Source organism: Asterias amurensis, chromosome 14, assembly GCF_032118995.1.
Source record: "Asterias amurensis chromosome 14, ASM3211899v1".
In the NCBI taxonomy this organism is placed as follows: domain Eukaryota; kingdom Metazoa; phylum Echinodermata; class Asteroidea; order Forcipulatida; family Asteriidae; genus Asterias; species Asterias amurensis.
The window spans coordinates 17,610,242-17,634,752 of record NC_092661.1 but is presented as its reverse complement, the minus strand read 5'-3'; the positions used below and the strand labels follow the sequence as shown (position 1 = coordinate 17,634,752).

Sequence of the window (24,511 nt, the reverse complement as noted above, 5' to 3'; positions counted from 1 at the left end):
TTGTGGGGGATTGAGGTCAATGCCTCGGACAGGAACACACATGATCAAATGAAAATGTCTGCAAACCCAATTTTGTGGAATAGAATGCCCTGGTCTGCACAGTAGAGCTTTTAAAACCAAAGATAAACACTGCTTGACAAGATTCTGAGGAGCGCTTTTCAATTAAGGGTGCTCAGGGAAACGTACACAATTGGGGTCCAGAATGCCCCACACAGTTTGGCTGCTAGTTTGGCTGGTAACCTTGTAACTGGTAAGCACAATTTTATTGTGTTTAGCTACTTTTTGTGATTATAAGCAGCTCTATGATAATTTGCCCCCGAGTGTGGGTTTGAATTCTGGGTAAGGCACTTAACCATAGATGCTTCTTGAAAAGTTGGAAAGGTACAACTCTGCTCTACCAGCCAGGCTCCCAGTGGATGGTACCCATGCCTACAACAGGGCTCGAAAGTAACACTGGTCCGTAGACCTGCTACATGTACAGGCCATTGATTTTAGCATCATGCCAGTAAACTTTAATGATTATATGGCAGTCTGGGCCCAATTTCATAGAGCTGCTTAAGCAAAAAATGTTGCTTAAGCAAAAAATTCATGGCTCAGTAAAATCAGATTACCGGCCAAGACTCCACTCAATTGTAATGCTAAGTAAACAACAGCTTAATACTAGTCATAAGCAATGTATATGGCAGGAAATTTTGGCCAGTAACATGTGTAAAATAGGCGAGCTATTTCCGTGCTTAAGCAAATTTTTTGCTTAAGCAGCTCTATGAAATTGGCCCCTGGTGTTCTTGATTAATAACAAATCAGTGCATTTAAAGTTTAAACTGCTAAGTTTATACAATTGTTCATTTCCGTTGAAACTGTTTGATAGGTTGTAGCGTGTTACCCGTTACAAAAATGAGATAAACCTTTTTTTAACACAAAACATAATGTCCACAGATTTACATTAAACTAACACAGTTTGACGATAATGATGGTAGAAAGCTTCCCTTAAAATATTACTGGCTGAGGTGCTGAAGTTTTAGAGAAATGACCAAAAACAAGTCACCAAAATATTTTTTGTCTCACTCTCGGTCTCAGGGAGAGGAAAGTTATTTTGCATATAAAAACGTGTTAACCAGTTATGGTATAATGGTAAAATACCATAAGTGGTTAGTACGTTTTAACATGCTAGTTAGTACGTTTTAACATGCTACATTAAGACTGAGACTCAAATTTGTTTTGTGACACTGTTTTACTAATTTCTCAAGAAATACAGCACCTCTGCAAGTTATATTTTAAGGGAAGCTTTCTACTATCATTATCTTCACACTGTTTAAGCTTCATATAAATCTGTGGACATTGTGTAAAAAGTACCCAGACCCTTTTAAAGCCATTGAACCCTTTTGGTAAACATGATTGTCCAAGGCTGACACTTCGTGTATCACAACTTCTATATAAAATAACAAACCTGTGAAAATTCAGGCTCAATCTGACGTTGTAGTCGGCAGAAAATAAAGGAAAAACCCACCCTTGTATCCACATGTTTCGCCGTGTCATGACATGTGTTTAAAATAAATCCATCATTCTGGATATAGAGAATTGATATTGTTTTACTGTTTTCTCAAAAAGTAAAGCATTTCATGGAATAATATTTCAAGAGAAGTCTTTCACGACTACCTTCTGGTATACCCTGTAAGTCATTTGTAAATCTGTGAATTTTTATTTTTTATTTTCTGTACCGAAAGGGTCCAATGGCTTTAAGTGCTTGTTCTGAAAATAGCTAAATTGTGAAACTGTGTAGATACATGTAAGGGCCTCATTTGGATTCCGGTCTTGTGGCAAATTCTTTGGTCTAGTCAAAGTTTTGAGGTACACATAGTACAAGTCGTGCAGTCTTGTGGTTTTTTTAACGCCCGTACACCCTTGCGGACTGTGAAGGGGGTAGTCCTGTTTTAGCCCCTGTAGCAACGTGCCCCATGCGATGCCCAAATCAGTGACAAGTGTAGCCCTCACCTTGAAGCGGCTGTCCGGCCTTGAGATATTAAATATTATGATTAATAAAGAAATAGAAAATATAAAGTGGAGCTTCAGTTCATGTCAGATATATTTACATACAGTACATGGGATATAATGTGCGCCATTATAATTGTCAACAATTGACATTGTAGTTTAATATATTTTATTTCAAAAAGGTGTGAATCACAGGACTGAATAACCTTTCCAGCATTTAAAAACAGCAACAAAAAAATTGAAACAAACTTCCACCAAGACTGTTACACTTTACAAAGTGTAAACCACTTTGTGAAATTGCTGGAGGCATGAATAAAAAAATGAACCTGTTTTCTGTGGGTGGGGAAATGTTTAGAAAAAGAAGTATTATAAATATTGAATTTGAAAGTGGCTGTAAAACCAAAAAAAACAAAACAGTGACATTAGTGCAAAGTTGTGTTTATAATTATGATGCTGCACCATGTACCTTCACAATCAAGAATTAATGGCCCTTACAGGGGTATTTAAAGGCAGTGGACACTTGGTATTTACTCAAAACAATTATTATCATAAAACCTTACTTTGTAACGAGTAATGGGGAGAGGTTGATAGTATAAAACATTGTGAGAAACAGCTCTCTCTGAAGTGGATTGCTTTTCGAGAAAGAAGTAATTTTCCACAAATTTTATTTCGAGACCTCAGATTTAGAATTTGAGGTCTCGAAATCAAGCATCTGAAAGCACACAACTTCGTGTGACAATGGTGTTTTTTCTTTCATTATTATCTCTTAACTTGGACGACCAATTGAGCTCAAATCTTCACAGGTTTGTTATTTTATGCATATGTTGAGATGCGCCAAGTGAGAAGACTAGTCTTTGACAATTACCAATAGTGTCCAGTGTCTTTAAGCCACTTTCACTTGAAAGCAATAATTGTAGCATGGTTGTAAAATTTTACAAAATGTACCTTGTGTGAAAGGACAACAATTTGTTCTACTGTCCAAGTTCTCTTCCAAAATCTTGTCAAACATCGCTACATGTTACAACCATGCTAAGATTAATAGCAAGGGACCCAAGTTAAATTGCTGTCATGTGAATAGCACTTTTGTAGGTGACATGACAGGATGGACAGGGAAAAATGCATACTTGAAAGTCCAGTTTTACTAGCGAGGAATGCCGTATACACAATAACAGTGTACAATATGGTGTGCACTGAAGCCATGTTATCTGACTGCGTGTAGCGTGCATGGTGATGGTACATAATTAGTATGCAGCCACTAGACAAGACAGACGACATACGCGCATAAACAACTACAACCACTGCCTAGTACCACAACCTCATTATCAACATCTGACCCCGGTGGGGTAAAAAAAAAAAAAACACTGACATAAATGTACTGTAGGCAAATAATCTAAGTAAGCAGTGAGGAAACAATTGGACATGTATAAAGTACTGTGTGCATAATATACAGTGTAATAGTAATTAGGTTGCATCAGCTCAGTACATCCTGGGATGGCACACATGTACATATTACATGTACATCCAGCATAAAACCAGCTGGTTGTCAGTATGGCACAGTCTATGTGATGGATGGCTGATTTAAATGTCAGGTGTCACAGCCCTCCGTGCGTGCCTGCGCTATCCTAGCTGCAGTCTGGGCTAGCTAGCGAGCTCAAGAAATAGACCTCACCTAATCCCAACGCTGCAGTTTAATCATGGTCGAAAACCGGGACAGCTCAGCGTCTTGTGTCATTGCAGTCTGCACGGACGGAGGATGTTTCAAGAATTCCTTAATGGTGGAAATACTTCTCTCAAATTCAGTAGTCACTCGTAATTTTCACAAATGTGCGGCGAGAAAAAGAACTTTCTAAAAAAACATGAACAGTTAAATTGTTGAACAGAATAGAATAACTAATTGCAAAATATTCAAATGTAGTCCTACATGAATCAGTAGTGTATATGTACATGTACATTGTGAACTGCAATACATTATAGTACAATTTACTAGTATTTTTCCCTCCCTCTTAATTCTTGCATCTATTTCTAACTTCATTTAGAGTTAAGGAATAACCTGTTTGATCAAATGAAACTCAAGAAACAAAATTGGCGTTAATTAAAGACACTGGACACCTTTAGTACTTGTCAAAGACTAGTCTTCTCACTTGCTGTCTCTCATTATTATATGCACAAAATAACAAAACTGTGGAAACTTGAACTCGTGGGACGCATTGAACCCATCCCAAGTTAGGACGACTTACTCGTCCTAAATCGAGATAGGATTAATCCTAGCGTTTCGTGAAATCTACATGAATCAGTAGTGTAAATGTACATGTACATTGTAAACTGCAATACATTATAGTACAATTTACTGTTATTTTTCCCTCCCTCTTAATTCTTGCATCTATTTCTAACTTCATTTAGAGTTAAGGAATAACCTGTTTGATCAAATGAAACTCAAGAAACAAAATTGGCGTTAATTAAAGACACTGGACACCTTTAGTACTTGTCAAAGACTAGTCTTCTCACTTGCTGTCTCTCGTTATTATATGCACAAAATAACAAAACTGTGGAAACTTGAACTCGTGGGACGCATTGAACCCATCCCAAGTTAGGACGACTTACTCGTCCTAAATCGAGATGGGATTAATCCTAGCGTTTCGTGAAATCGGCTGCAGGGCCCAATTAGATGGTTATGTTCATTTGGTATATATTGTAAAAGTAACTCACAGACACCCCCACTCTTGTAGATGCCTGCACCCATGGGCCTCATGTTGCGTCCCTCTTGCTTTTTTGCAACAGCTCTCATTGGTTTTGTACACGTTTTCCAACTGTGGGCCTTTCCCGAACCATGGACCATGTAGGAAGAAAATCCTCCATGCATGGATTGGTCCCCTCTTTTGTTATATTATGTATGTAGGTTACCGGTTTGAATGTGGACATGTGATGTACATGTACACACATGTATTTTTATAGTGTACCGAGGACTTCTCTTTGTTCTCCCATTGTTTGGACATTTATTTTTCAGATGTCCCCATTGGTTTTGTACACAAAATCTTACGAGGGGTGTCCCTGGTGTAACTTTTCCCGGATCCCTTTTGTTAAGTTCGCGGTTATCAATAGCAGACATGCCCATGTACTCACACACACACACATTTGTGAATCCCGCTAATCAAGGACTTCTCTTTGGTTTGACTTTAGCAATGTCCCCATCGGTTTTGTATTGAAAGTGAAGCGAGAACGTCCTCGCTTTGTCAAACACCTAGATCCCTTTTGCTAAAGTCCTCACGGTTTGAACAGGTAGAAACATGGGTACATTGGTTCAGGCCTGATACTTCACGGAGGCAACGGAGGCGATTGCCGCCGTTGCCCCTTGCCATTGCCTTGGTGCCCTTGAAATGCTCCGTGAGAAATTTACAATTTCCTCATAGGGTGCCCTTTGCCAAAGAGAAAATGCCTTGGTGCCCTTGTCCTAGCAAAAACGAAGCATACAGGCCTGTTGGTTATTTATGGTCCAGTGATCAGGGTAATAATGTTGGAAACACTTTGAGACACGGTGTATTTGCCCTTATAAAAATCTAAAATTATTATTATTTATTGTCTGAATACTGTAGTTACATGTACTCAACCAAGAGTATAGATCTATTACACATAATGTATGCATGTATACATGTATGTGTACGTCATTGACACGAACAATGTATGTGAAGCCTATTGGATGACACACTTGCAGTGTGTAGTATACGGTTATAACACCCCTTACAAGTATTCTGCTATTTAACTGGTTTAGAGTGCGTCACATGATATGTCTAAGTTTTACTAGACGGCAGCCGCGTGATAGTGCATCAATTGCCGTGAGATAGTGCATTGTTTGCCGTGTGATAGTGTATCGTTTGCCGTGTGATAGTTCGACGACTATCACGCGGCGCGCAGTACCCAGACGTCTTTTTACCCACCTCGAACCCGATCAGTTGTGCATCTGTGTATCTGAAACGTGCAGACAAGCGTTACATGTACAAAGATGATAAATAGTCTATTGGGGTGTTATAAAACAAATATTGACTGCTTCAAGTGCTATGGTTAAAACTCGGACTCCCAAGGTGATCCCAGGAGCGTTCTATTTCCCTGAGGCACAGTATAATGTGTTTATTATTTGGAATAATAGGCCTACATGTAAGAGTGACATTGGTCACTGATGAACCATAAATGCAGAGCAAAATCAGTTAGCCACTGTACATGTATGTAAAGCCCGGTTCATACTTCCTGCGAATGTGAATGCGAAGCGAATTTTGGTGACGCAACAATCGTTCGAGCTCCATTTCCTGTTGTGACGCAATGAAATTCGCAGGAAGTATGAACCGGGCTTAACAGTGTTACACAAATGTTCTAAAACAGTGTAGAATTTGTTGGAAACAAAGCAACCATAAATCAGTATAATGTTTTAATTTGAAAAACTTGCAGAAATGTTGAATTGAATGGACACAACATCTGTTTAAAGAAACATGTTGTTGTGAATCGGACGAGTTGGTCTATAAAAAGCGTTTGTTATTAAATGCATGATTGGAAAGATGTTTGTAAAAGTAGAATACAATGATTCACACAAACATGCCTCGAAATTAGCTTGGTTTTCCTTTAACCTTGCCGACTAACACGGTCGACCATTTACATGTACATAATATGGGACTCCCATAAATGGCCGACTGTGTTAGTTTGGAAAGTAAAAGGAAAACCACGCAATTTCGAGGCAAATTTGTGTGGATCATTGTATTCTACTTTTAAAACATCTTCTTACCAATGCATTTCATAACAAACGGTTTTCGAACGCTTTTTATAGACCAACTCGTCCAATCCAAGGCAGCGTGTTCCTTTAACACAGGGTTTGATGTTTTGCTAACATTTGGCTGTCTATGGCAATACGGTTTCTTTATCAACAATAGAAAGGCCAGACACTTTGTCCTTCCTGAAATGTAAATTCTGGGAGATTCTGGGTCTAGAGTAAAGCCCAGGGCCCAATTTCATAGCGGTGCTAAGCACAAAAATTTGCTAAGCATGAAATTTCTTCCTTGATAAAAACAAGATTACCTACCAAACTTCCATTTGTTGCATATTGCTTGTTACTAGTATTTAGCTGTTGTTTGCTTATCCTGAAAATCACAATCACATGGAAATTTTGATTTTAATCTTGTTTTTATCAGGAAGAAATTTTATGCTTAGCAAATTTTTGTGCTTAGCAGCTCTACGAAATGGGGCCCTGTTCATCCTGCAAAAGCGATACAAGTTTTGACGTCACAACTTCGCAATGATTACTTCAAATAATTTGCAACAAATAATTCTGGTCAGTTGACTTGTGCTCAACTTCTGCAGACCATTTGCTGCGAAATCAGTACTGTGACGTCAAATATCGTACCGCATGCGAATTCGCAGGAAGTGTGAACTGGGCTTAATGGGGAACCATCCTTCAGGTATGGTTACACTCGTCCAATCACATCTTTGGTACCATGCATTGTACACAGATTTATGTACATGTACATCATTGTACCTTTGTGCTTTGTATTTCATGTTCATAAGTACAATGTGTTCAATATGGATGCAATTATGATCATGTGACACACACCCAAACCAATCAACAGACCCTCTGCATGTTGAATAACTCATGTGACGAATCTAAGGACAGATTTGCTTTCCCAGAGATCGACAAAGCTCAGCCCCTGCACAGTTCCTGGAAATGTCAGTCAAGTGTACATGTAGTGTAGTATCCCCAATGGTCATAGATTTGTAAAGTAGTTGGTGTTGATGTTATTTTCCTATGGGGCAGTTGGGTCGGGAAGTTTGAATTCACATGCATATACGCCTCTCTGAACATTCATGCATGTTGTCATAATTCTTGGCCCAAATGAGGCTGTAGGCACACGTCCGCCACCACTTGCAGTGGCTGCATCTATGGCCTTGTTTTGGTGTAGAATTGTGACGTACTCATGATGCATAAACATTAGGAGACTAGAGGCATATACTGATGGATGTAAATTTTAGAACATTGCTTGGTGTACGCTGATGTCCTTGGAGTTTCTTTCAGGCCTGAAGTTTGAAGTTGAGTCTGAAGTTACAAATGTACATCTTTCTCAGAAACTGTGTTCCTTCAGATTACAATATTTTATACCGTCAACAGCTCTCCATTTCCCCTTACCATGTAAGCTTCTAATAGTTATTGTTAGTAATTACCAATAATAATAACAAATTCTTATATAGCGCATTTCACAATAACCGTATCATTGCGCTTTACATTAGTGTCCTGGTCATAGGGCCAATAACATCCCTGCAATGTTTCTCAGCTCCCTAGGGAGTATACAGCCCTGAGCTGCCTGTAAGACGCTTGTGGCTTTTCATACACAATATCAACCTCTACCCTCGCAGGTACCCATTTATACCCCTGGGTGAAAAGAAGCAATTATAGTAAAGTATCTTGCTCAAGGACACAGGGATTCAAACCCACACTCCGGTGAATCAGCACCAGAACTTGAATTCGATGCTCTAAACCACCCGGCCTTGACACTCTACAGTGTCCAGTGCCTTTAAACCACTCGGACACAGAGCTTTGTTGCTGATCGACCTTTTTTTTAAATGAAAAACTCCATGATTCACTTCACACCATACATAATAAATAATAAATAATTGAAGCATGTACATGTAGACGTGTACTGTGGACCCTTAACCGACATTGTACTGTAGTTGCAGACGTTTTAATTAAACAGGTGACCTCATTGTACATGCCCTTCCATTATACAACCGTAGTATGTCAGTGAACAATTTCCCTTCATGTATAGCAGAGCAAAATCTTACACTATTAAAAAAACATGATTTGCTACTCTTAATGTTAGTTGTTGTTCTTAAAGACACTGGACACGTTTGGTAATTATCAAACACCAGTCTTCTCACTTGGTGTATCTCACATAAAATAACCACTCTGGGAAAATTTAAACTCACTTGGTCGTCAAAATTGCGAGAGAATAGTGAAAGAAAAAACACCCTTGTCACACAAGTTAGTTGTGTGCTTTCAGATGCCTTGAATTTGAGACCTCAGCTGAGGTCTTTAGATCAAGAAAACAGAATTAGCTGTTGCAAACAACTTACCAACCAAATGGACCGAGAGTATAAATGCAAAAAATAGTTAATGGCCTGATGTTTCGACCCTAGCAGAGTCTTTCTCGAAGGCTTTCTCGAGAAAGACTCTGCTAGGGTCGAAACGTCAGGCCATTAACTATTTTTTGTCTTTAGATCAAGTCAAATATTTGAGTGAGAAATTACTTCTTTCTCAAAACCTACGTTTATACTTCAGAGGGAGCCGTTTCTCACAATGTTTTATATTATCAACAGCTTTCCATTGTTCGTAACCAAGTAAGTTTTTATGCTTACCATTTTTTTTGAGTAATTACCAATAGTGTCCATGCCTTTAAATACCTTATTTTCTGTAAATGTTTAATCAAGATGATTAAAGCTGTCAAGATGCCTTGAATTCGAGATCAGTCTCAAAATGGATGGTAAATCAAAATAGATCCTAACTCAAAATAGAAAATAAATAGAAACGGATTTAATAGTTCTTTAAATTGGAAATGTGATGGTAAAAAAGAAAAAAATGGATGGTAAATAACAATGGATATAATTACTAATGTAAATGAAAATAGACAATATGTAAAATTGTAATTCAAAGTAAGTAATGGTCCGATTCATGAAATTCTGAGGGTTTTTTGTTTTTAAAGTCACCTGGAAATAGATTTTTTTTCCTTTCAAACATAAGAGTATATGCTTACGAACAATAAAACATTTTTTTTAGTAATTGTTTGTCACGATTTATATGTTTAAAAAATATATAAAGTTGTTTGAGGGGCTGACTCGCCTACCCCTTTTGTGACGTCAATCGAGGCAGACTTTGCCTGCAATGCGTATAGTAAACACACGTGCAAAGTACAAATTACATGGTGTTACCGCAAACTCTTCTATATATAAGTACATTACGTCCAAGTCCAGGTGACTTTAAAGGAACACGTTGCCTTGGATCGGTCGAGTTGGTCTATAAAAAGCGGTTGTAGGCATTTGTTATAAAATGCATATATGGTTGGAAAGATATTTTAAAAGTAGAATACAATGATCCACTTAAGTTTGCCTCGAATTGCGTGGTTTTCCTTTTACTGTACAAGCTAACACGGTCGGCCATTTATGGGCAGCAAAAACTTGACACCCATAAATGGCCGGCCGTGTTAGTCGACGAGGTAAAAGGAAAACCGTGCAATTTCGGGGCATGTTTGTATGGATCATTGTATTCTACTTTTATAACATCTTTCTACCCATATGCATTATATAAAAAAAAGGGTTACGAACGCTTTTCAAAGACCAACTCGACCCATCCAAGACAACATGTTCCTTTAAATGTTTATTTCAAATAACAATTCATGCTTCATTCCTTTAAATTGCTATGTGTCCCATAATGCTACATATAATGCGTTGTGATTGGCACAGATGGAGAGTGGCGTCACATAGTGATCTGCCTGCAGCCATGTACAGCACATAATACATTGTATAGTGCATTTAAACTATCTCCATTTGCCATTCATGCAATATCAGAGATGATCAGAGGCTGCATCTGCATCATTATAACCACAAGCATGAAATGTAGGCCTGGGTGTGTTGTGGAAGTGTTGTGGCTGAGCGGTGTTGTGGCCGAGCGGTTAAGAGCACCGAATTCAAACTCTGGTGTTTCTGATCAGCAGGTTGTGGGCTCGAATCCCCAGCCGTGACACTTGTGTCCTAAAAGCAAGACACTTAACCATTGCTTCGTCCTTCAGATGGGACGTTAAGCCGTTGGTCCAATGTGTTTGTAACGCATGTAAAAGAACCCAGTGCACTTATCGAAAAGAGAAGGGGTTCGCCCCGGTGTTCCTGGTCCGATCGGCAGCAAATTGCACCACAGCACCTTGTAAAACATTACATGGTGCTATCAGAATTAGGTCTCATAATTCAAAATGTAGTCCCACATCTTGCAGAATATAATGTATGTTACAGTGCCAGGAGCCAGTGCCAGGAGCGTCACTGAGTGACGGACATGTGCGCTATATAAGAAGCCACAATTATTATTATTATTATTATTATTATTATTATTATTATTATTATTATTATTATTATTATTATTATTATTATTATTATTATTGTTGTTGTTGTTGTTGTTGTTGTTGTTGTTGTTGTTGTTGTTGTCGTTGTCGTTGTCGTTGTCGTTGTCGTTGTCGTTGTCGTTGTCGTTGTCGTTGTCGTTGTCGTTGTCGTTGTCGTTGTCGTTGTCGTTGTCGTTGTCGTTGTCGTTGTCGTTGTCGTTGTCGTTGTCGTTGTCGTTGTCGTTGTCGTTGTCGTTGCCGTTGCCGTTGCCGTTGCCGTTGCCGTTGCCGTTGCCGTTGCCGTTGCCGTTGCCGTTGCCGTTGCCGTTGCCGTTGCCGTTGCCGTTGCCGTTGCCGTTGCCGTTGTCGTTGTCGTTGTCGTTGTCGTTGTCGTTGTCGTTGTTGTTGTTGTTATCATTATTATTATTATTATTATTATTATTATTATTAATATTATTATTATTAATATTATTATTATGGGCGACTAGTGAAATATACTACTCGACTAGTCTGGACTAGGACTTTAGCGCATTTTTAATTCTCTAGATGCATTGTCACTTGGCAATGTTTGCCACAGGCGCAATAAAGTAAAATTCAAGCTGAAAGGATTGAAGGATTGTGTCAGTGATGTCTGTTTTGTAAGTAGATTATGTTGTCGTGAATAGTCATGAGCGACACAATTGGTTCACCAAAGAGGTCGGGGCAATTATTTTTGAAGTACTTGCGACTCTTTTTTAGTAGTCGCAACTATTTTTTTAGTAGTCCTGGTGGCGGCAAGATAAATGGAGTAGTTGAAAAGCAGTAGTCGCGACTCGACTAAGCAGTCAATATTCGCGACTACGACACTAGTCACACTAGTCGCCCAGGGGCCAATTTCACAAAGATCTAAGATTGATCGTAACTGCAAATCAATTGTAGTTTGATGTCACAATACAAATCACTATGGTGATACTGAAAATTTGTCTTGCGATTAATTTTATTGCTTTGTGAAATTGGCCCCAAGGCCTAATGCAAGCATCGCCCCCCCCCCTCCTTTACCCTATGCTGCTATCAGTCATCCCTTTTGTTTATGTCTAAAACTTTACAACTCCCTTTTTGAAATAAAAACCAAGTTTAGAGAATTCGAGATATGATGCACAATAACAGAAACTCTGATTTATTTGAACGATAAATCACCAATAAAAGAAATGCAGAATATAAACTTTACAATTAAAGGATCCTGAAATATTTAAATAATACAAAAATGAGCTCAGATGAATTAATGGGCGCCAAATCTAAAATAGACCCTAAACCGCGGTTCGCGTCCTACGGGCGAAGTCCAAACATCAGTTGGGAAACGATGCAGTTCCTCTTATTGCGGAAGGACACTTCACGTGTCGGTATACATGTACGTCTTCTTCCAATAAGCTTGCAAGAATGTTAAAAACTGTCATACTTTATAATAGGTACAGAAGACGGAATGTGGTGATGAGGAAGATTGACTGGCCCTCTATTTCACTAAACTGAAAACAACAAATATTTAGCGCAATGTCTTGTGACTTGCCCAATCACAAATCTGCATTTTTTTTTTTAGTACTTTCCTCTTCTCTGACCATTCACCTGTTTCATGTGTTGCTAAATTGTACTTTTTGTAATACAAAACACAATGTCCACAGATTTACATTAAACTTACACAAAGAAATGATAGTAGAAGGCTTCCCTTAAAAAATTACTTTTAGGTGTTGTAGTTTTTGAGAAATGAGTAAAACAAAATACATTTTACATAATAATAATAATAATAATAATAATAATAATAATAATAATAATAATAATAATAATAATAATAATAATAATAATAAGACTTGTAATGCGCACATATCCACCCTGCTGGGTGTTCAAGGCGCAGAAATAATTTTTGTGTCACTGAGACAAATAGTTTCGTGACTTGGTTTACTCATTTCTAAAAAACTACAGCACCTCAGTAAGTATCATTTTAAGGGAAGCTTTCTACCATCATTATCTTCAAACGGTGTGAGTTTAATGTAAATCAGTGGACATTGTGTTTTGTGTCCTGCAAAAAGTACCCAGATCCTTTAAACACCTGAGCGGAATGTTTTCAACGGAAATGGTATTTTAACTTGTTTATAATGCACTTGTTCACCATTTTAATGTAGATTTGATATACCTAAAGGTTTTGAAAAACTAAAAACACGTTGACCTCCACGCTGCAACAAAGCGGCTTTACAAATTGGAGCTCCCAACTATGACGTTTTGAGAGTGATTACATAACTGGCCTTTTCGCAAATCTCTCAGAAAAGTGCTGGATAACGGCATGCAAAATGATTGTTTTTTTTACACAATTGAAGTCTTTTTATAATCATATGACTTGATTTCCTTATTCATTGAAAACATTTGAAGTGAAATTCAGCAACGTTCACGACTTGACATTTTTGTTCAAGCAGGTCTTTAAGACATTAATTTGCACAGAGCTCAATGAGGCTCTTGGCGAAATTATAAGATGACAAGAACAAATCATTCCTCCAAGTGTTCCACAATATCCTGCATTCATACACGTAGGCCAAATAAAATAAAAAACATGTTAAGCGTCCCCGCCCCCTACCTTTTTAGACAACTTAGAAGCAGCATCTTTTTATTCCCTTTTTTCCCTCTTTTTTTTTAACGAAACAGAAGGGATATTTCTAATGATCTCAGACGAAGAATAAAAAATGGGAAAAAAGTAATAAAGGCCCAAGTCTTAAAAAAATGTGACAGGCGACCATTTAAATTAAAAAAAAACACACCTACTCCTTCCTTTTTTTCAAAAAGACGATACTCTAAACATGTCTTTTTTTTTCTTCTAATTTGTCCTTATAAGACGTCATTGTACGAAGTGATAGTCAGCGAGGCTTATCGTGGCATGAGTATTAGCATACATGTCTTCTCATAGCACACAGTGACAGTAGACCGTCCAGTTAAGATTTCATATATTTCATTCTTTCATTCTCAATTTAGTCTACAGTGCATTTAGCAATTTACGTTAATCGGCGGGTACAGTGCAGTCCATATTGCTTCTCACTATGACTAGACCGCTGATAATAAAGATCTTCCCTCTCTACATTTGATTGCATTTGAGTAACTTTACATTACTTGCTACGTACATGTATAATATGCAATTCCAGTAGCAAATTTCATGTTGATTAACAGATGTAATGTAATTTGTGCTGTATAGACTGTGAAAGTCTCGCGCATATCAAATTTAAGGAGAAGAAAAAAACTTGAAAGAAGACTATATGTCTCGAAGAAAACAAACTATTCTTTTTATATTCTATTTAATATACAAAATTCATGGTTCTGCTGCAATGCTCTTTGCACTGCTATATAGGCCCGTATGCTTTGGGGTTTTTAAAGACACTGGACACTATTGGTAATTGTCAAAGACCAGTGTTTCTCACTTGGTGTATCTCAACATATGTATAAAATAACACACCTGTGAAAATTTGAGCTCAATTGGTCGTCGAAGTTGTGAGATAGCAATGAAAGAAAAAACACCCATGTCACACAAAGTTGTGTGCTTTCAGATGCTTGATTTCGAGACCTCAAATTCTAATTCTGAGGTCTCGTAATTGAATTTGTGGAAAATTACTTCTTTCTCGAAAACTAATCCACTTCAGAGGGAGCCGTTTCTCACAATGTTTTATATACTACCAACCTCTCCCCATTGCTCGTTACCAAGTAAGGTAAGGTTTTATACTTATAATTATTTTGAGTAATTACCAAAAGTGTCCACTGCCTTCAAAGGGCAAGGCATTTTCTCCCTGGTAAAGGGCAGGCGCCCTTCGAGGAAATTGTAAATTTCAACTGGACATTTCAAGGGCACCAAGGCAATGCCATGGGCACCAAGGCAAGGGAGTGGAGGCAATTGCCTTCATTGCCCACGTGAAGTATCATGTCTGCATATAACCATACCCATACTCACACAGCAGAATGGAATGGATTATTAAAATCGTTTAGTGTTATTTATGATAAATGTTAAGATTACGCCGCTAAGCCTGCTGTAGAAACACCGTCTAGGCCTGACCTTCACTTTGCAATTCTTTGATCAATTTTTTATACCGTACAATCTGGTTTTGTTTGCTGAATGCCATTTGCAGAAATGCCGGTAGTCAGAGTTGTTTTTTTGTGTTTTTTTTTCCCAAAGTGGACGTTCATTATAAGCGCAAGCAAATTAAATAAATGGGTATGTGATTCAATTTTGGTTTCTTCTAAAAGCCCCTTTTTGTCTTGTTTTGTTATAAAGTGTTGTCGGATTGATCTGCGTTTCATGGCTAGATTTGAAATTGCACACATCTGTTTTCATTGTGTACTTAATGGCAAGCTTTAGGCATATATAAATAAATAAACACACCTGGACATCCAGGCACGGTAAAAATAACCTTTAGTTTTTTTTTGTGCGATATCAAATAAATTAATGCATTTTCTTTGAATGTGTTGATTTTATTATAAGTACATGTATGTGATATACAGTATTAATGTGATTTGAGGCATTGCGATGACTAGAGCAAGCTAGTCAAAACATTGAGACCAATTATCAAAGGGATGCTGCAGTGAATTAAAATAAAACAGTTAGTTTTGCTGTCATTTATTTCTGATATATGTATTGAACATCAATAAAATGTGTTATGTTTATTCCCGACATATCTGACTTGCGTAATTAGCGAATAAGTCATGCCCCCCCCCTTTTGTGGATTGTTACCGCCCCCTACCATCGACGTCACGTCGGGAATTCAAACATATCGTCGGCAAAATAATCGTCTGGTCCCTAACTACACGCGCCTAGGTACCAGGCCACACAGTGCACACGTCTCTATATGCACACAGCCAGGGGGCCCGACAGCTCGGGTTAGCGACATGACGTCACGTTTATGCAAATGAAGGCCCCCTTTTAGGGGCGGGGTGGGTTCCCCTAATCTCTTGAAAACCATTTTTAAAATACTTGCGCATTTAATAAAAAATATTTAAAAAAAATTCAAGTTTAAAAAATCATGTTTAATCGTTTAAATGAATTAAAAAAACACTGCAGCCACCCTTTAAGAACTCACTCCGCAGTAGTGAAGTTATAACAATCCACTATTCAAGTAAAAGCTAGGTAGTCTAGTAGTCCCAGCCGATTTTAAATGCATGCAATATGATATTGCCAAAGCAAGGGTCCCTGGTTTTTCTGTAAGCGTTTCCACAACATTGTATTGATTTTAACATCCCACCAGAGTGACATGCCTTTGGATTGTCTTTTTACAGCACTCAGGAAAGTACTAGGTTTGCTTTTAAAAACACATCTGTAAGGGTAAAATCCAAATAATATTCAATGTAATGTTTACATGTATAAGTTACAGACTACATGTCGATGAAGTTGTGATATTTTGTATTAAGAATTGAGTGTTAACATTGTTCAATGCAGGTTTAAACTTGTTCCATATGTTATATCCAACCAGCAGACGGTACTGTATTGTGGGAACAGAATTGTGTGAGGGGACGTCACTGACTCTACTGTACTAACCTGCCTCAAGGAACACAACTAAGGGACAAAATGTAAATAGGGTCTAGCTGAATCTGCTGAACAGCCAAACGCCATAGGCCTACATTCCAATAATCATTATAGCACCGACGCTGACCTGCCTGAATATTATATACGTATTACCTGCTCTGATTGTGCCCTGCACTCCGGATGATTAGTCAAACAGCCTCCAGCACTGTTATTCAAATTTATGCTAATTTGCTGGGATGAATATTTATAAGTGATTTCTGGTAGTAGTGGTTGATGTACAATGCGATCACCTGTTCCATGTGACGGAAGAGCTAGGCATGCATTTACGGCTGCATCTCAAGTCATGGCTTATAGTTTTAAAGATCGTCTTAGCCACTGGTTATTTGCAAACATATTGTACGACTTCACTGTATAAAAAAAAACTCAGAAATTCTATTGTTTGAACAAAAATGACAATAAATTTGCAAGTCCTTGATCCGAGGGTCAAGATTATCTGAAATTAAAATCTAAATATTGCAATAACATGCCGAATTTCATACTTGTGGCTAAGCAAAACAATATGTTATGCTTTAACCAGAACATGGAGGTCCATGACCAGAATAAGGTTCCCAACCAAAATACCATGTTAACATAGTAACTTTATCCCCGATGCAAATTTAGCATTATATTAAAACAAAAGGTTAACTTTGCTTTTAAGTATATGTTAAGTAAATGCTATTGTCTTGGAGGTCTTGGAGGATTGTCTCGCAGTGTGAGTTATATGGGTGAGAACCCTAAAGGTTGTATGTGATTGAGGTGTACTTTAAGTCACCCATATCCTACATACATGTAAGGTGTCATGGCCGAGTGGTTAAGAGCATCCAATTCAAGTTCTGGGCCCAATTTCATAGAGCTGCTAAGCACAAAAGTTTGCTAAGCATGAATCTTCTTCCTTGATAAAAACAGGATTACCAACCAAATGTTCACGATATTTTCAGGATTTAGCAAACAACAGCTGAACACTAGTAACAAGTATAATAGATATTAAATTTGCATCGGGGATAAAGAATATTAATTTTGTTTTTTTACCCATACACCGATGTGTATTAATACTAGTAACAAGCAATATGCAACAAATGGAAATTTGGTTGGTAATCCTGTTTTTATCGAGGAGAGATTTCATGCTAAGCAGAATGTTTTGCTTAGCAGCTCTATGAAATTCTGTGTAACTAGGCCAGTGCGCCCTCTAGTTCTTATGTATATATAACTCTTTGGGCTTATTGGACTTATTTAGTCAGAGCCCTTTCTTTCATTAAAATCAGCCAACATTTATATTGCTAATGAACACAGGGGACATGCCAAGGATGTGCAAGATTGATACTGTTTTTTTTTTTGGAATCAGCGTATGGTATAACCTTTCATCTGATATGAAAGAAAATTCTGTCTATCATCGCACTTCTAAGGTATAGTGTAGAGAGAAAGCAAGGAAGGGGTGAAGCATGAATACTGTTCGCTTGTCGACCCTCACTCTAGCCTCTAGTAGTCTACATCAATCATGGAGTAGAACGATGCTGGGTTTTGACGTCATCGAGCTGTGACCAGCCAATGTTTTACACAAAGTGACAAAATGCCTTCTACTCGAATCTCATTTTGAATTCCATGTATTAAAGGAACATTTCAGAATTGGTTTTCTAACAAAACAAAACAGTTGCTGGCAGTCTATGTAAAGTGTATTTAAAGCACTATATGTAATCCACCATATATGCATAAACTGACAAACCTGTTGAGGTTTGAGATCAATCGGCCATCTGGGTCACGAGAAAATAGTGAAAAACCGATCGCACATTTTGCATCACATCAATTTTAAAGATGAATAAAACGCTCACTGAGCGATACACTCTAAATGGGATATTAGATTGATTCATTTCTCATGAAAGATGACATTTCAGAAAGAAATGTTTTTAGGGATGTTTCCTACTATCATCATCATTTGACTGTGTAAGTTTCATGTAAATCTTTGATCTTAGATGGAATTTTCTCTCTTACCAATTCTGTAATGTTCCTTGGAGTGAAGTGACTCACATGTACGTAGCAATGTAAAAATTGCTCCAATTTATATTAGCCTCTGTCGTGTATTCTGTTTGTCTAGTCTGTCTTGTGTTTTCTTTCTTCTGTATAGTATTTTATGTTGTTTGTCTGTCCATAGGTTAAGGCACAAAAGGATCTGCTTCACCCTAACCTAATTGTTGTCCTACTTTAAAAGCTTCCTAATATACATGATATATAACTATCTAAATCATTGTAAACTTTCATATCCTAAGATACTAAGTAATACTGTATCTACTCATAATTTGAATATAATTATAAAACTTTGTAAAATGTGTAAGTGTACATGTAGGGCAGCAATGAAATAAATGTGTGCAAATGCAAATGTACAAATATTTCTGTGAGATGTAAAGGTTGTCAACCTATACCTAGCGTGAGCACACACTGGTTCTGGAAATAGACATAACATATCTGGAGGGATTTGTACAGGGTGATGTGTGTAGTGATGGGTAGGTATATAAACAAACATGTCCGATTACACACATTGAATCAAATCCCATGCGTCTGAAGCTTGCCCCTCTACAAATAGCTTTATAGATTTCTTGGCAGGAGGTTAAATGTAGAGGTTGATAGATATGTACCGTGACTAATACAACCTATTATTGTGTGGGATCACCATCACCTGCAGGCAGGGCCCAATTTCATAAAATATGTAAGCCGCCGTTTTGACAGAATTTGTATTTCATGAAGCTGTTTATCGTAAACAAAGGTAAATGCTGGCTAATCCGCGGTAAGCACTCGAGTGACGTCAGAATGCAAATCCATGGTGAACGTGCATGTGCGCTTAGAAATTTTCTGCTTACTTGAGAAATCATGGTGAAATCTGTTTATACTATTTAAAGCACATTTTTCTGCTAGAAAATTCAGGCCATGAATACATGGGTGAAGAGTGACTGCAAGTACTGTCCTTTGAATCAAGGTGACGTCATTGTCAATCTGACACGTTGACAATGACGCCATCTCATAGTCTAATTCCATAAAGGGACAGCGCGTGTGGTACTGGGTTCTTTGCCACAATTATAAAGCCAATGACATGTAACTAACCACCCCCCCCCCCATCTTCCTCTTAAATGAAATTGAAAAAATGCACAAATGAAAAAGCTTTATTCATAAAATCATAGCTCCATGCTTGTCCAGTTAAACCACTGACAGTACATTGTAACCCATTTTATTTGAGATATTTAGTGTCGTGCCATCTCTACAATGTACGTTGTACACACACACTAAATAATAATAATTATAGCCATTTGTAATGCGCCAAATCAATCTTAATAGATGTTCAGGATGCAGCAGAGACAATGTGTAAACAAAACAAATACCTTGTACATATCCAGTGAATAATAAAAGATACATGTACTACTAATAATAGCATCGTTTAAAAACAACAACAACAATGGAAAAGAAATTTAGACCTGCAGCATTGAGGCAAAGAAAGTCCCCCCCCCCCCCCAAAGCCGGTCTCTCTATGACGAGAATGTGCAGGCCAAGCCGAGCGAGAATAACATTACCGGACACACACTTGAACATGTTTAAGATAAAATAAGCAAAATAACAGTTAGGGAAAACATACACAAATTTACAATAGAAAGCACCAAAACTACTCATTAAAGAAATACATCTTGAAAAGGTGCTGCACACTATGCATTATGATCATCTAAATGGTCTTTTACTGGCAATTTAAGACTATACATGGGTTGAGAACAGCATAATAGGCCAAGGAGTGTTCATGTAGCTAGGCTTGGATTACTTCTTCCTCGTATCTTATTAAGCCATTTACTGTGCTTGATGATGCGTATGCGCCGTGTCATGACGTATATTGCTTCTTTTACTCACTGCGGAGCCAGACAGGTACTCGCGTAACATCTGTGCACTCCGGCCCATGATTAAAGGCACATGACACGCTTGGTAATTGTCAAAGACCAGTAGCCTATTTCTCACTCAGGGTGTATCCAAACATATGCATAAAATATTAATCTGTGAAAATTTGGGCTCAATCGGTCATCAAATTGCAAGAGAATAATGAAAGAAAGAACACCCTTGTTGCATTACTCTTTGTGCTGTCAGCATAATAAAAGGCTTTAGCTGAAGTCTTTTATTATTTGAGTGAGTAATTACCTCTTTTCTCAAAAACTATGTCACTTTAAGAGGGAGCCATTTCTCACAAATTTGACCTTGCTCAAACTTTGCCTACACTCTCGCTTGTCAATTAAGGAGAAGTAATGTGCAGAAATAATTCTTGGGTTGTGGACATTTATTTCATAATAATGTTTTTCTGTCGTGATGTAACCTTTATGTTCTGTGATGTTGTTGAACCCTTCCCCAGTGTGACGGGATGTTCATTTACGGGATGATAATTTTCCTACTTTAGGCCGAGTAAACAAATATAGCAGTTGACTGTCCGGGTTTTTCCAAAAAGAGGAGGATGAGGGCCTTTTTATTTTATAGTTTTTTTATTTCCTTGAAAGGTGGCCGCCAAGCACTTTAATTCAAACTGGCCACAAATTCTTCTTTAGAGTAACCACCTACTTTATGTAGTTACAAGTTCTCAAAAGATAAGTAAGTTAACTGATACACACAGAAAAAAAAATCTTTTTTGTAGAAAAAAAAGTAAAATAAAAATGGTAAAAAAAAAGATGCGGCCTCAAAAAAGGATTAGGGAGGGGACGATCAACTGGTATTCTTTTTTATTTGGCCTTAGTCTGTTTTCCCGATTGTTTTTTGTTTTTTTTACTGGAAAAAAATGTCAATTGTGAAAAAATAATAGCCTGAAATGTATATTTAGAGTCTACACCAGTTACATATGTTTGTACATGTAGGTCAGCCCAAGTACTCAACTAATTATTCCTACTTTTTTCCCAAGGACTCATCTTGGAAAAAGGCGCCTGCCTGGTGTCTAGAAAACTGTGTCGGGTGACCATTTAAAGACATGGGACACTATTGGTAATTGTTAAAGACCAGTCTTCTCACTTGGTGTATCTCAACATGCATAAAATAACAAACCTGTGAAAATTTGAGCTCAATCGGTCGTCGAAGTTGCGAGATAATAATGAAAGAACAAAACACCCCTGTCCCACAAAGTTGTGTGCTTTCAGACGCTTGATTTCGAGAGCTCAAAATCTAATTCTGAGGTCTTGAAATCAAATTCGTGAAAATCACTTCTTTCTGGAAAACTACTCCACTTCAGAGGGAGCCGTTTCTCACAAATATACTATTAACATACTCCCCATTACTCGTAACCAAGGAAGGTTTTATACTGTATGCTAATAATTAGTCTGAGTAATTACCATTGATATCCACTGCCTTTACTAACCATTCCTCCTTTTTTCAAAAAGGCAGTCAAGACGCTAAACATTTTTTTGGTTTTTTTTTGCCTTATTTGACATTGTTGTTCTTCCTTTGGAGCTTCCTTAACATTAATGTGCTCAGATTTGGCCGTCCTGGTGTGGATTGTCACGTACGTCATGATAGCGACACTGCAGTTCTGCAACTCATGTTTCTTGTTAATGAGGTATGTATAATAGATAAATTTGCATCGGGGATAAAGAATATATTCATTTTGGTTTTATTCATAAACACTGATCAGTGTGTTGGCACTGTGTACTCTCCCAAGTTCTGTGAAAAAAATTATAGGCATATTACTTGGGTGCAATTCGAACTCACGACCTTTGCCATTCTAGAGCAGTTTCAACTAGACCACCAAGATTGCACGTTAGCTAGAGGCAATTCAAATCCTATGTAGATGTGATTTTCCCATATACATTTGTACATGTACACCGATATGTGTAAGCACTGTATATTTAGTACTTTCCCGAGTTCTGTGAAAAAAATCACGAGGCATTTTACTTGGGAGGTATGTATAGCATTGTACAAAGAATTATGTAACTCTGGATAATCTTAGAGGCAATGCTACCGTACGTATTTTTGACGACGTAAGGGCGCTCTCAAAATATTGTTTTCAATTTCGGGGGTTCTATTCATACCCAAATAGTTTATTAAAGACTGGAACACATTACCACCAAAGACATCATCATTACCGACAATAAGTCTTTTAAGGGAATGTTACAGAATTGGTAAGAAACTAAAAATCCTGAATATCACAGATTTACGTAAAACTTACACGGTCCAAGGATGATAACAGTAGAAAACATTCCTAGATATATTTCTGTCTGAAATGTCATATTTGATGAGAAATAAATAAAGATTTTTGGGGTTGATCAAAGACTTGACTAGAATGGGATTCGAACCAACGACCTCCGGATTAACGTGCCTGCGCTCTACCAACTGAGCTATCTATCTAAATAAATAATCTTAGAGGCAATGCTACCGTACGTATTTTTGACGACGTAAGGGCGCTCTCAAAATATTGTTTTCAATTTCGGGGGTTCTATTCATACCCAAATAGTTTATTAAAGACTGGAACACATTACCACCAAAGACATCATCATTACCGACAATAAGTCTTTTAAGGGAATGTTACAGAATTGGTAAGAAACTAAAAATCCTGAATATCACAGATTTACGTAAAACTTGCACGGTCCAAGGATGATAACAGTAGAAAACATTCCTAGATATATTTCTGTCTGAAATGTCATATTTGATGAGAAATAAATAATGATTTTTGGGGTTGATCAAAGACTTGACTAGAATGGGATTCGAACCAACGACCTCCGGATTAACGTGCCGGCGCTCTACCAACTGAGCTATCTATCTAAATAAATAATCCAATTTTGCGTTGGGAGTTGTTATCGCTCAGTGAGCATGTCATATTTGATGAGAAATAAATAATCAAGTTTCGCGTTTGGAGTTGTTATCGCTCAGTGAGCCTTTTATTCACTTTTGTTTTTGCCTACATCTGTATATGTCATGCAAAATGTGTAACAGTTTTCAACATTTTCTAGTGACCCAGATGGCTGATCGATCTCAAACTTCTACATAAAGTGCATACACTGCCGGCAACTGTTATGTTAGCAAAACGAATTCCGAAATGTCCCTTTAAAGAAGCCATTACAATCCACATTTAAAGCAACTTAAAACTACAACGTCCAACAGTTGCGAATTCTTCGTTTGCGAAGATGTGACATCAGAATTAGTATCGCAATCTCTGCATTCGTAGGAAGTATGTTTGTTTATGAACCAGGCTTAAGGCCGAGTCACACTGTTCTCATTTTCATTTTCGTTATCGGGGCCTGTGTGACTGGGCATTTAATACCTCGCATGAACAGTTATTTTAGGTGAATTGTCTCCAAGCTTATGTTGTATGACATTTCAAGTCACATCTTTTCAGACAACGTTAAAGCACTTTGGTATATGCCTGTGGAAAGCGCTATATAAATGTTATTATTATTATTTAATATTGTTAATTCAATAATTGATTTCTTGCCAGGGTGCTTTAGTCAGTGTGTGCGCTGATGACAGTTTGCACTTATGGAACCTCAGACAGAAAAGACCAGCAATACTTCATTCACTGAAATTCAACAGAGAAAGGTCAGTGTTTCACTTTTTCCCCTTGCCCAATTCAAATATGATTGGTTCCATAGAAATGGGTGGCAAGTCATTGCCAAGAGGTTGAAGACCACTGGGACCAATTTCATAGAGCTGCTTAAGCACAAAATTTGCTGACACGAAAAAAATCCTTACTTAATAAAGTTTGTTTGCCCGCCAAGACTTCCCTCAACTGTTGTGCGAAGTAAACAGCAGCTAAATACCAGTCCCAAGCACTGTATTAGGGGTGCCAGTTTTCCGGCTATTGCAAATTTTCCCCAAATTTTTCTGCCACTCCGTGTTTCATCTGGCCGGAAAA

General features: G+C 37.7%; 1 protein-coding gene across 1 annotated transcript in view; it reads left to right on the top strand.

Annotated features, from left to right (window-relative positions):
• The window catches only part of LOC139947589 (syntaxin-binding protein 5-like), an 87,859-nt gene that overhangs the window by 16,676 nt on the left and 46,672 nt on the right, over positions 1-24,511 (top strand). The window contains exons 3-4 of the mRNA XM_071945536.1: positions 22,138-22,219; positions 24,095-24,195. Of these exons, the coding sequence (XP_071801637.1) occupies positions 22,138-22,219; positions 24,095-24,195 (183 nt within the window). The remainder of the gene's footprint in view (positions 1-22,137; positions 22,220-24,094; positions 24,196-24,511) is intronic.